This window comes from Oryctolagus cuniculus, chromosome 1 (assembly GCF_964237555.1).
Source record: "Oryctolagus cuniculus chromosome 1, mOryCun1.1, whole genome shotgun sequence".
NCBI classification, from domain to species: Eukaryota; Metazoa; Chordata; class Mammalia; order Lagomorpha; family Leporidae; genus Oryctolagus; species Oryctolagus cuniculus.
The window spans coordinates 230,904,649-230,916,722 of NC_091432.1; the positions used below are offsets into that span (position 1 = coordinate 230,904,649).

A 12,074-nucleotide genomic window follows, 5' to 3' on the forward strand; every position below is an offset into this window, starting at 1 on the left:
TAGCAGTAGAAGGTGGCCTAAGTCCTTGAGTCCCTGCACCCACATGGGAGACCCAGAAGAAGCTCCTGGCCCCTGGCTTCAGATCAGCGCAGCTCCCACCATTGCAGCCAATTTGGGAGTGAACCAGAGGATGGAAGACCTCTTTCTCTGTCTCTACCTCTCTCTGTAACTCTGTCTTTCAAATAAATAAAATATATCTTTAAAAGAAAAAAGAAAGGAGAGGCAGAGAGAGAGGTCTTTCATCTACTGGTTCACTCCCCAGTTGGCCACAATGGCCAGAGCTGTACCGATCTGAAGCCAGGAGCTTCTTCTGAGTCTTCCACGTGGGTACAGGGGCCCAAGGACTTGGGCCATCTTCCACTGCTTTCCCAGGCCATAGCAGAGAGCTGGATGGGAAATGGAGCAGCTGGGACTTGAACCAGAGCCCATATGGAATGCCCGCACTGCAGGCACTGCAGATGGCGGCTTTACCTGCCACACCACAGCATCGGCCCAGACCTCTCTCTCTCCCCACCTCTTTCTCTGTAATTCTGTCTTATAAATAATAAATAAATGAATAGGACAAGAAAACAAGATTCAGCAACCTTCTCCCTACTTACGTCATCACTCTGAGTCTGTTTTCTGCACCCAAAAGGTACTTTCAGGCTTTCCCTGCATTTGTGTTTTGACTTTTTCCCTTGACAAGGAACCATACATGAGCTCTCTCCTCCTCCTCTGTGTGTGTGTGTGTGTGTGTGAGCATTGCGTGTGCACATGTGTGCACCTCTGTGGCTGCAGTATTGCAGCTGCCGTCAAGTGTCTGTAGATTTCCCTCAGGAAGCCTTGAGCAGCAGCCTGTAGTGCAGGGGAGAGAATTCCTAAAACCACAGGATCCAAAGAGTAAACAGCATAAACCAACTTTATCATCAAGAGGAGAGCGCTTGGTGCTGTTTAAGAATGCGTCTGGCTGTTGCACCACAGTACCATTTTTCTTGACCAAAATCTTTCTAGAAGCAATGCATGGTTGTGCTTGCTTTAAATGGACAGAGAAACATGGGGGGTCAAACCCAAGGGGGGGGTCTTCATGTTCCTTTCTGTTTCTCTCCATCGGCTTTGTTTCCAGACAGCGGTGGTATGGTGTAACTTTCCTAAACGATCAGATATTTTATAAAAATCCATAGAGCTAAACTTGAATTTTTAAAGCATTTCTAGATTCTTTTTTAAGTGTGTGGAATATCACTCTCTCCCCAGTCCCATATTTCTGAAGAAAAAAAAAATTCCCATCAAAAACAGTGCCAATGAGACTGTTGAGAAACACGTTACTGGCCGAAATGGTGCCTTCTGGGCTAAAATTGTCAACTGGGCAATGCGAAAAAATAAAAGGACGTAGGTCCTGCTCAGAGGTTCGGGGACAAGAATATTTAAAAGCCCGAATTGTGTTCAGTGGGACCCTGGCGGTCCAGGAGTGTCCCTTCTGAACACAAAAAGGGAAGGTGGCCTACGGCGAGCGTGACATCCTCCTGGCCTGGAGCTGAGGGGCTGGATGCGGGCCCAGGAGCTCAGCCAGGACTCCTGCTGCCGGGCTCGGGCTTCTTTGGCCTGGTGGGCTGCGGAGCAGCCTCTAAACGAGGGCCGGGGCTGACAACACCTCCCAGCGCTGGCACCCGCTGGGCTCGTGGCTGCCAGGAAGTGACAGGTGCGAGCGTTTCCTTCTCACTCACTGCAGTGAGCGTGGAAGGAGCTGGCCCGGGTCTTAGAGCTGGACACGAGATTCAGTGCGTGTGCTTCCTGCCACGTGACCCCGACCCAGACGCTGCCTCCCCTGCGGTGCAGGCCAGAGCCCTGAGAAAATCCAGAGCCGGGGAACAGGGCGTTTTCTGAGGAAACGCCTGTGACCTGCAAATAGGAAGATGCCCTCCTGTGAAAGCTGGCTCCCTTTTTCTCAGAATTCAAATGGAATAAAGATGGCCGAGTTCTGCTTCGGAGGCTTTCTGTTAAGTAAAGTGGAGGTGTGGGCACCTCGCACGGTTCTTCAGGTTCCCCAGGCCTCCGGGAGACACGGAGAGCCTTGGGAAGAGGGAGCGTGTGGGTCCCTGCAGCCCGCCCTCTCCCCTCCACTCCTCCGCGTCATCTGATCAACCAGGAGGAGACTCGATGTAAATGAATTTACAGGTGCATGTAGGGGGTGACTGAGGGTGAGAGGGAGCGTACGTGGTAGTTGACTAAATCTGTTACCCACCAGGCCTTCCACACACAGTAACCTTCGCAGCAGTCAAGTCAGACCTTGGGCCACGGATAAGGAAACAGAGACCCACGCGGGCTAAAGGACTTGTTCCCAAACGCAGTTAAGGACGTGACAGGGCAGAAGGTCAAAGTCAGGATTATTTCTGCACACCGCTCCCTGGGGCTCTTAGGAAAGAGCCGCCTGCAGGAACCGAGTTAGTGGCAGGCGGGTGACGGGGAAAGTACAAAGAGTCTTGGCTTCTGCTTCTTTTTGTTGGTCTTTTTTTTCCCCCAAAAGAAAGTTCCCATAACCAACTTTCATTACTTTCAAGTTAAGCAATGTGGGTAAACTGAAGCTTGGCTGTGCACAAATTTCTCTCTGTTAAGCACGGACGTAACTTTTCCAACTTTATTTGACAGGACTTGCTGGTTCTTGAAGAGCAAGAGGTGAGTGATTTGATGGAGACATTTGCTTCTGCTGCGCTCTGCCTCCGTGGGTGTACATGAGCCTCTCCCGTCACCACGTGTGCAGCCCCGTCTGTCAGGGGAACCTCCGCGTGGATTTGCACGGTGTGCGTCATAGTCCCCACCGCAACACTACCGACAGGACATTTGCAAGACATAGCTCAGGGCTTTTTTATGCAGCCAGCTGTAAAGATAGAAGAACAATCGAACTACTTACATCTGCTCCAAAACATTCGGATGTTACCTTTGTGACCCGGGTAATGAGGTCTCCGTTCTCATCCAGTTAAAGCCAGGCGTCTGTGCCTCGGAGCAGGCTCTCCGTACGTAAAACGTCATAGTCACGTTTCCATTCGAAATAGTTGCCTAATAGAGGCAGATATCCAACAGGTTATCAGTAAGCCACCGGGTGAATCGGTGCGGCCTCCCAGTGAGGCCAGCGTCAGCTGTCCCAGTGTTCAGGCCTCTCTTCCTCCCACGGGCCATGCCTAATGCACCTCACATCCCACTGGCACCTCTTCCTAGATCATCCCTACTCCAGACTCTTCCCCGTGCTGCCTCTCAGCACGATGACGCTGCCCCCTCACCGCTGTCCTGGGCCGCGCAGTCTCCTGCTGCTGCTCCCTCTCCCGGCCTCGGCCCCTTGCCTGTTTTCCACTCAGCACCAAGCAGTCCTTTTACGACATCAGGTCCTCCCTCTGCTCCGAGCTCCAGTGACTTTCCATCCTGGGGCGGGCATTGTGTGCAGTGTTTAAGCCGCTGCTCGAGCAGCGACATCCCATTTCAGAGAGCAGCTTTGGGTCCCAGCTACTCCGTTTCCCGTCCAGCTCCTGCTGAATTGCCTGGGAAGGCAGTAGATGAGGGCGCAAGTAATTGGGGCCTGCATCCACATGGGAGACCTGGATGGGGTTCCTGGCTCCTGGCTTCAGCCTGGCTGTTGAGGCCATCTGGGGAATGAACCATCCAAAGAAAGATCTTTCTCTCTGTCACTGTGCCTTTCAAATAAGTGAACAAATCTTTTTTTAAAGAAACGTGAGGCACTGAATCCTCCCCCTGCGCGCCAGGGCCTGCGTGGTCTGTGTGCCAGGGCCTCGCCGGTCGTATGCCGCAGGCTGACTGAACTGCCGTCCTCATCCCTCTGCCCGCTCGGAAGGAGCCTGTCACTCCCGCCGCCAGGGCATCTGCCCGCAGGGCTCCTCGCGGCACGTGTGCGCTCCGCCTCCGAGACCTCTGCTCACAGAGGCCTTCCCCTGCCTCACCCTCGGCCCCCATTCCTCTGTTTTGCTTTTCTTCTTAATCCTGGTATTTTTATTCATTTGTATAGTGTCTGTCCCTCCACAAGAATCCGACCACCAGGAGCAGGGCCTTCCTGTTCTGTGTTCACTGCTTAGCCTCAGGTCCTGCAGCAGTGCACACAGAGGGCACAGAGGAAATGTTGGTTGAACAAAGGAAATGAATAAATTGTGAAATGTCTCGAAGCCACGAAAGAGTGAAGTGGACTGCTGTGGTCAGAAAATCCATATGTAGAAACCTGGTCTCCAGGATGGGCCTTGGAGCGCAGGGGGTTAAATTGCTGCTTGAGACACTGATGTCCCGTAGTGGAGTGCCGGTTCGAGTCCCAGCTACTCCGCTTCCAATCCAGCTTCCTGTCAGTGCATCCTGGGAGGCTGCAGCCGATAGTCCAAGTGCACGGGCCCCTGCTGCCCATCTGAGAGACCTGGTTCTTGAAGAACAAGAACTGAAGCCTGGCTCCTGGCTTCAGTCTGGTCTAGCCCTGGCTGTTGCAGGCATTTGGGAAGTGAACCAACAAATAGAAGATCTTTGTCTCTCTGCCTTTCAAACAAGATGAAAATAAGGAAATAAAATTTTGAAAAATATAGATTCAAGTTCAATAAAGGAATTACAGAGCCCGACATTGTGGCGCAGTAGATTAAGCCACCACCTACAATGCTGGCATTCCTGATCAGTTCAAGTCCTAGCTGCTCTGCTTCTGATCCATCTCCCTCCTAGTGCTCCTGGGAAGACAGTGGAGATGGCCCAAGTACTAGGACCCCTGACACCCTTGGAGTTCCAGGCTCCTGGCTTCAGCCTGACCCAGCCCCAGCCATTGCAGCCACTTGGGGAGTGAACCAGTGAATGGAAGATCTCTTTCTGTCTCTGTTACTCTGCCTGTCAAATAAATTAATTAAATCCTTAAGTAAAAGAACTACGGGGTGTGAGTAGTACACCGAGAAGAATAAGCAGTGCTGTGAAGGAGAGGATTGTGGGAAGTGTGGCCTTATACCCAGAGATCAGGAAAGGGCTCTGTGGAAATTGACAGTGGCGCCAAGGCCTACCTGAGACAAGGAGCTGGAAAAAGCTCTCGGGCAGAGATCAGCTGGAAGTGCCCTCCCCCAGCCTAACCGTGTGAAAGCGACCATGACTGTCCCTTGGGTGTGCTGTGGGCTGAAAGATGTTTAGAAAAAGCCAAGTTTCAGACTCGTGGAGTTTCAGATTCTTAATTCCTCCAGGTCCAGCTGTCCTGAATCTAGGCATTGTGCCTTAACCTCCCAAGTCTGACCAGTGCTTTAAACACCTGTGTTCCCTGTCGGCCCTCGACTGACCACTCTGAATTCCTCAGTCCAGTGATGGGCCAACAGCCATGCAGAGAGGCCACCTCTCTTCCAACACCGTATTTTTTAAAAAGATTTATTTATTGATTTGAAAGGCAGAGTTTTGTTTTGTTTTGTTTTGTTTGTTGTTGTTGTTGTTGTTGTTTTGACAGGTAGAGTGGATAGTGAGAGAGACAGAGAGAAAGGTCTTCCTTTACCATTGGTTCACCCTCCAATGGCCGCTGCGGCTGGCGCGCTGCAGCCGGCGTACCGCACTGCTCCGAAGCCAGGAGCCAGGTGCTTCTCCTGGTCTCCCATGCGGGTGCAGGGACCAAGCACTTGGGCCATCCTCCACTGCACTCCCGGGCCACAGCAGAGAGCTGGACTGGAAGAGGAGCAACTGGGGCAGGATCCAGCACCCCAACCAGGACTAGAACCCAGTATGACGGTGCCGCAGGCAGAGGATTAGCCTATTGAGCTGTAGTGCCGGCCAGAAAGGCAGAGTTTTAAATATATATATATAGAGAGAGAGGGAGAGAGAGAAAGGAAGAGACAGATTTTCCATCCATTGATTCACTCCCTAGATGGCAGCAATGGCCAGGGCTGGGACAGACCAAAGCCAGGAGCCAGGATCTTCATCCAGGTCTCCCACGTGGGTGGCAGGGGCCCAAACACTTGGACCGTCCTCCACTGCTTATCCCAGGCCACTAACAGAGCTGGGTCGGAAGTGGAGCAGCCAGGGCATGAACCGGTGCTCATATTGGATGCCAGCATTGCAAACAGTGGCCTTGCTCTGTGTGCCACAACGCCGGCCCCCAACATCAGATTTCTTGTTGTTGTTGTTATGAAATATTGCAACGTACAGAGGAGTATGGAGAATAATGTAATGAAGATCTATAAATACGTTGCCCAGCTTAAGGAAAAGGAAAAACAAAAATACAAGTGAGACCCTGTTTCCCGCTCACTGACCCCATTCCTCCCTTCCCTGCGGAAGCTGCGATTTGTTCGGTGTTTATCACAGCCATGGGATTGGGTTTTAATTCCGTATGTAAAGTCGGACCCAGCTAGCGAGTGCTTGGCTTGCTGCTGCCGCCCTCAGCACCCCCACCCCTGCCCTGCACATCTGCTTCGCGACTTCTTTAGATTAAGTATCTTCAGGAACTGGGGAAAATGAGCTTAGAGTGTAAAACGCTTACGGTTTCCATTTCTGTTTCTAAAAGAGTCCCCGAGCTGTCGGCCTCAGGCTGTCGCGTTCAGCCTGGAATGACAATGAGCCCTCCTCCTCTGCTGACTGGGCATGGCCTGCTGCTGGCCGTGACAGAAGACGGTGCGGGCGCTGTGGGTTCCTGCGACTCTTTCCAGCCCAGTTTGCCCCAGAGTGGACCTGGCATCCAACAGATGCCACCAGTAGCTCACATAAAAGCACACAGTCGCATCCATGAGCTATAGAAATGAAGGAAAGACTGTTGCTAATGTCGGTCAAAGTTAGGGTGGCCAGGAAGGAGGAGGAATCCCTCTGGGGGCTGCTGCCACCCCGCGTAACTCGCGTCACCTCTCACTGCTGTTTGTGCTCCGAGGACAAAATCAACTTTCTTACCTTTTGTTGTCTCACTGTAAGGGCTCTGTGAATTTCAAGTTTGGGGTTCTTTTTGCCAGAGACGGGCAGCTCACTGACGATGAAATGTTCAGCAATGGTGAGTGATCTCCCCTTTCCGCTAGCAGAAACCCTGCCCCGCTCGCCGCACGTGGCAGCCAGCGGGAGTCCCGACTGCACAGGCACACTTGCACAGAAGCTCAGAGGGCAGCTGTCGCCAGGGGTCGTCCCTTTAGCAAACAGAGGAGTCCTCCCTTGTCCCCTGGGGATCCGTTCCGGCCCCCGGCAAGCTCTCTGTACACTGTGTCTTTTCCTACCCACACACCTGTGGCAAAGCTGAATTTCTAAACTGCCATAGTAAGAGACTGACAGCAACAGCATCATAAATCAGAACAACCTTAACCGTATCTGTAGTAAAAAGTGTTTAAACTTTGGAACTATTTCTGGAATTTTCCACTTAATATTTCCAAAACGTGGCTGACCTTGGGTCCCTGGAACCACGGAAAGCAAAACCACACTTGTCGGTCACCTGACCTGCACCAGCCGCTGCTCTGGGCGCTGGTGGGACGGCCCCAGTGGGAAAGCCCAAGGATCAGAATGATTCGTTCCCACGCAGTCTCTGAGCAGCGGGAGGTTTTTCTGTAGTTTGAGTGGTTGAGAGAATTATGAGATGATGTGCCCTTCCCTGGTAAATGCCTGCTTGCTATGAATGGAAGCAGTAACGATGTTTTCATTTGCCACAATCCTGGATCCCTGTGATCCGCGTCTGGCAGTGGTCGGATCATCTGGTTCTGTGGTTTTCCTTCCCTTGGAGTCTCGGGGATCGTGAACCTTCCTCCCGGCCCCAGAAGGAAGGAAACGCGGTTTCTCCACGCCGTTGGCATGCACACGTTGGCGTGAGTCCAGGGCGTGCTTGAGAGCGCGCTGATACCCACACGTTCTTCACACTGTGCTTCAATCTGCAGAAATCGGAAGTGAAGCTTTTCAAAAGTTTTTAAATCTCCTGGGTGACACAATCACACTAAAGGGCTGGACAGGCTACCGCGGCGGTCTGGACACCAAAAGTAAGCTTGCCTCTTCGCCTGTTCCCCTGATCTGTGTGACTTTTGTTAGTTCTGTTTGAACTTCTGCCCCAAGAAGGAGGGAGAGAGACCAGCTACGCCTGGAGGAGCATCGAGCGCCACACCCAGTACAATGGGGTCTTGATGCACATTTGGTGCCTCCGCTGGGCTTTGCAAGACCAGATCAGCCCTCGCAGCCCCTCGGTGGCGGCAGGAGTTAAGGTCTGCCCAGAAATGCAGTCGTGTACCACGTAGTGAGGTTCCCGTCAGTGCCGGCCCCCAGATATGATGGTGGTCCCGTAAGATTATACGCCTGGTGATGTCGCAGCCGGCTCCGTGCGTGGCTCCGGGAGCTTTGCACAATGACACAAGTCTCCTCTAACGGTGCCTTTCTCAGAACGTGCCCCTGACATTGGGTGGCTTGCCGTTGAGACCTCTCTGTGTGCTGGGACAGGGCAGAGCCCGGGGGACACAGCAGTGGGAAAAGCAACATGGACCCCTGGTTCTCTAGGAGCCTGTCGTGGGGGCAACACGGGCATTGAACAGCTAAAGACCAAGCGGTTTAGTGTCAGGCACTTGCAAGAACTAAAAAGAAAAAGTACAGGGCGCCTTCCAGGCATTCTGCCCAAGCTGGGGATTAGGGTAGGCTTCTCCTCCGGAGCGATGAGTGGGAGTGATGAGTGGGAGCGATGAGATTCGAGTGTCTGGAGGGAAGAGGGTTCCACGTGCTGAGAACATCTGTGGAGCCCCGGAGGCAGGAGACAGCGTGGTGTGTTCTGGAACCTGAAAGAAGGCCTTCACGGCTGGAGGGCCGAGTGGTGCTGCCAGACTGCAGAGGGTGGGGTGGCCCTGCAGGGACTTTGAGGCCACATCGAGAGTTTCAGATTCTGTTAGAAATCGAATCGAGTGTCTTTGAGGGGTTTAAAGTGGCGAGGTCGGATTTGAACGTGCAAGGGGGATGGCCGGGAGAGGCCGGCTGCTGGGCAGGCCAGGGGCTGGCACCTTGGCGGAGGCTACAGAGGGAACTCATTCAAAGGCCGCGGAGACTGGGGTGAGGAGGTAAGGATTTCTGCTGGTGGTGGTGGCGCCAGCTGCCTGAGAGGAGGCATCTGGGGGACGGGGTCTGCAGAGGGGACACAGGTGATCACAGGCTCGGGAATTGCTTTCGCAACCTTGCAGCTGGGCGGTGTGTCCAGCTTCTCCCAGCGCTTCTCCCTCGGTCAGCTCGTTTGACTTTCACAGTCAGTCCTGGAGGAAGATCAAGCAGGCAGTGGAAGGTGCATCTGGCCTGTGTGTGACGGCGTCCATCCAAGCACCCTCAGCCTCCCCTCCAGCCCACCCTGGCATCAGGCCGTACAGATCTGTATAGAGAGGGGCTGAGCAGTACAGTACACCGGGGGTGCCTTAACTGACAGGCGCAGAGATGAAAGATTTGTCCCCGGATGTCAGACCCCCGCTCTGTGCACGTGGTGGAGTCTTTACTGCCTACAGTGCGTCATCCGTGGCCAGCACTCAGCCTCTCTCTCGTGGTGCAAGCGTGCTGGTGAGCATTTCACAAAGACTCTTCTTGCGCCTTCCCATCTTCCCTAGGAGTTCAATACTATTTGTCTCCCCATTTTCAAATTGAGGCCACTTGTCAAAAGTGACACAGCTGATGAGAACTTGAATCCAGGTCCTAACCTCAAGGCCCAGGCGCGTAATCACGACACAGTGCTGCCAGAACCAGTGCTTCTCGTTGTCTCATGGGCACCACGATTGTTGGTGCTTCCCCGCGTGTGAATTCTGTGCTGTGCGTGCACCGCGGCGAGGCACGGCATCATGACCTGCCAGGCGTGGAGCAGGGAGCAGGGAGCTTGGAGGAGCCTGCCGCCGAGTGGGAAGTGGACGCTGGGGTGACCCTCCCTGGCTCCCATTGGGAAGGACAGTCTAGACTGGTCTTTGCGAATGTTCTGACTGTGCACTGTACCCCCTTGTCTGCATATAACAGCTGTGTCCTTCCGGCCGCAGAATTCTCATATCCACTAAATGCAAATTTGTATTTTCCAGATGACACCACAGGCATACATTCGGTGTATACGGTGTACCAAGGGCACGAGATCATGTTCCATGCTTCCACCATGTTGCCGTATTCCAAAGAGAACAAACAGCAGGTATGTGGAACACAGGCTCTCTGAGAGCACACGTACCATCAGAGAGTGACCCGAATGTAGAGAGAGCACTGGTCTGGCATCACAGAATTAGAGACCACACATGTTAACACACGAGCTGAACCACAGCTGCTACTTTAGGGGTGCCCTTGACAAGCCTTGGGAAGAACTGTTCCCACCGGTACTACACCTTAAAGAAATAAAGGGTCCATGGTAATGGCGTGCATGCGTGTTTGTGTATGCGTGTGTATATGATTTGCACGTGTCGATGTAATTTTAGAAAGTCATACTTGTCCATGTCGTGTGGCCGTAACAAGATATCGGGTCAGCTACTCATAAAGAGAAGAGGTTTATTTAGCTAGTGGTTGTGAGGCTCAGGAGCATCTACTGAGCTCCAGTGAGAGTCTTATGGTGGACGGTAGCCCTAGGGCAGGAGTGTGTGTGTGTGTGTGTGTGTGTGTGTGTCTGGAAGAGCTCACAGGCAGGACAAGAAGCAGGGGACCCCTGTGCCAGGCTCGCTTTTAACAGCTCGCAGGGTCTTGCAGCGAACTGTCGTCTAGACCTGGCCATCACCCACGAGGCTGCCCTCTTACGTGGTTCACCACCTGTTAGAATTGCCTCCCTGGGCGCCAAGCTTCCAGGCCATGAGCCATCTGGGGACGTGGTCAGTCGTATGCAAAGCTTAGCGGCCTGCTGAGAGACATTGCCTTACATCTCACTTACACTGCCTCTCTCAGTGACCCCTCCATGTGCCCGAGCCGCCCACCCCAGGGATCGGCCGTGTCGGGAGAAGACACTGCAGCATTACACAATGCTGCTGGCTCCCAAGGGGCTGGAGGGTCTGCTCGCTTTTCGGGGCTCCTTGCCCCGTGTTCACACATTGAAGGCGTCTGTGTGGACAACTGGCAGTCATGTGAGTGGACAGTCGTTCAGGAAACAGGAGCCCACAGAGGGCAAGCGGCAGGGCGCGAAGGCTTCTTTCTGAGCGTGTGCGATTCTTGTCCCGGGACGAGGGGAAGACACAGAGCAGCCAGAGGTGCAGGAATCAGAAGCGAGCACCTAGGACTGGCACTTAGGGGGTGCTGGGGTTGCAAGCAGCAACCTGAGCACTATGCCACAGTACTGGCCCCTCACAGGGCGGCTGTGGGTCCTGCATTCCCTCTGCCCCACTCTCCATCGCCACAATGAAGGCGGGGGCGCCCCCTCGGCGTCCACCTGTTTGGAACTCCGCTTCTTCCTAACATCCCGTGAGGTCCCACCGCCTCCTCCTGTGCCATCCTTATCTTAGGGGATACCTGTTCTGCCTTTCCTGCTTCCAGTGCAAGATGACCTTGGAATCATTCTCTTGTCTTATCCGATGTCCAGTTGTCAGGAAATCCTGTTGCTCTACCTTCCAAAAACATCTGAAACCAGACCACTTTTACACCCGGCCCTAAGCCACCGTCACATGGTGAAGGGATTATTTCTGTTCGGATCTGGCCTCCTGCTTTTCCTGTGTCCCCAGACAGCCTGTTTCTCAATCCTGAGCCAGAGGAGCCTTTAAAATGCAAATCAGGGCCAGAGCCGCAGCTCACTAGGCTAATCCTCACCTGCGGCGCCGGCACACCGGGTTCTAGTCCCGGTCGGGGCGCCGGATTCTGTCCCAGTTGCCCCTCTTCCAGGCCAGCTCTCTGCTGTGGCCCGGGAGTGCAGTGGAGGATGGCCCAAGTGCTTGGGCCCTGCACCCCATGGGAGACCAGGAGAAGCACCTGGCTCCTGGCTTCGGATCAGCGCGATGCGCCGGCCGCAGCGTGCCGGCCGCGGTGGCCATTGGAGGGTGAACCAACGGCAAAAGGAAGACCTTTCTCTCTGTCTCTCTCTCTCACTATCCACTCTGCCTGTCAAAAAAAAAAAAAAAAAAAAAAAAAAAAAAAAACACAAATCAGGACACTTTTCAAACCCCTGTGGCTTCCACCTCACTCAGGGTTAATGGCAGAATCAATCTCCCTCCCTCTTTCTCTCTCTCTCTCCCCCCATC

At 53.6% G+C, this 12,074-nt stretch overlaps 1 protein-coding gene across 8 annotated transcripts in view; it reads left to right on the top strand.

Moving 5' to 3' along the window:
* GARNL3 (GTPase activating Rap/RanGAP domain like 3) overlaps window positions 1-12,074 on the top strand; it is a 161,284-nt gene that overhangs the window by 104,744 nt on the left and 44,466 nt on the right. For 7 of the 8 annotated variants that reach the window (XM_051854945.2, XM_051854951.2, XM_051854988.2 and 4 more), the window contains 4 exons: window positions 2,623-2,649; window positions 6,874-6,949; window positions 7,815-7,913; window positions 9,957-10,060. In XM_051854945.2, coding sequence (XP_051710905.2) covers window positions 2,623-2,649; window positions 6,874-6,949; window positions 7,815-7,913; window positions 9,957-10,060 — 306 coding nt within the window. Of the gene's footprint in view, window positions 1-2,622; window positions 2,650-2,706; window positions 4,401-6,871; window positions 6,950-7,814; window positions 7,914-9,956; window positions 10,061-12,074 lie in introns of those variants that run through there. The other variant, XM_070057025.1, reaches the window with a different exon arrangement.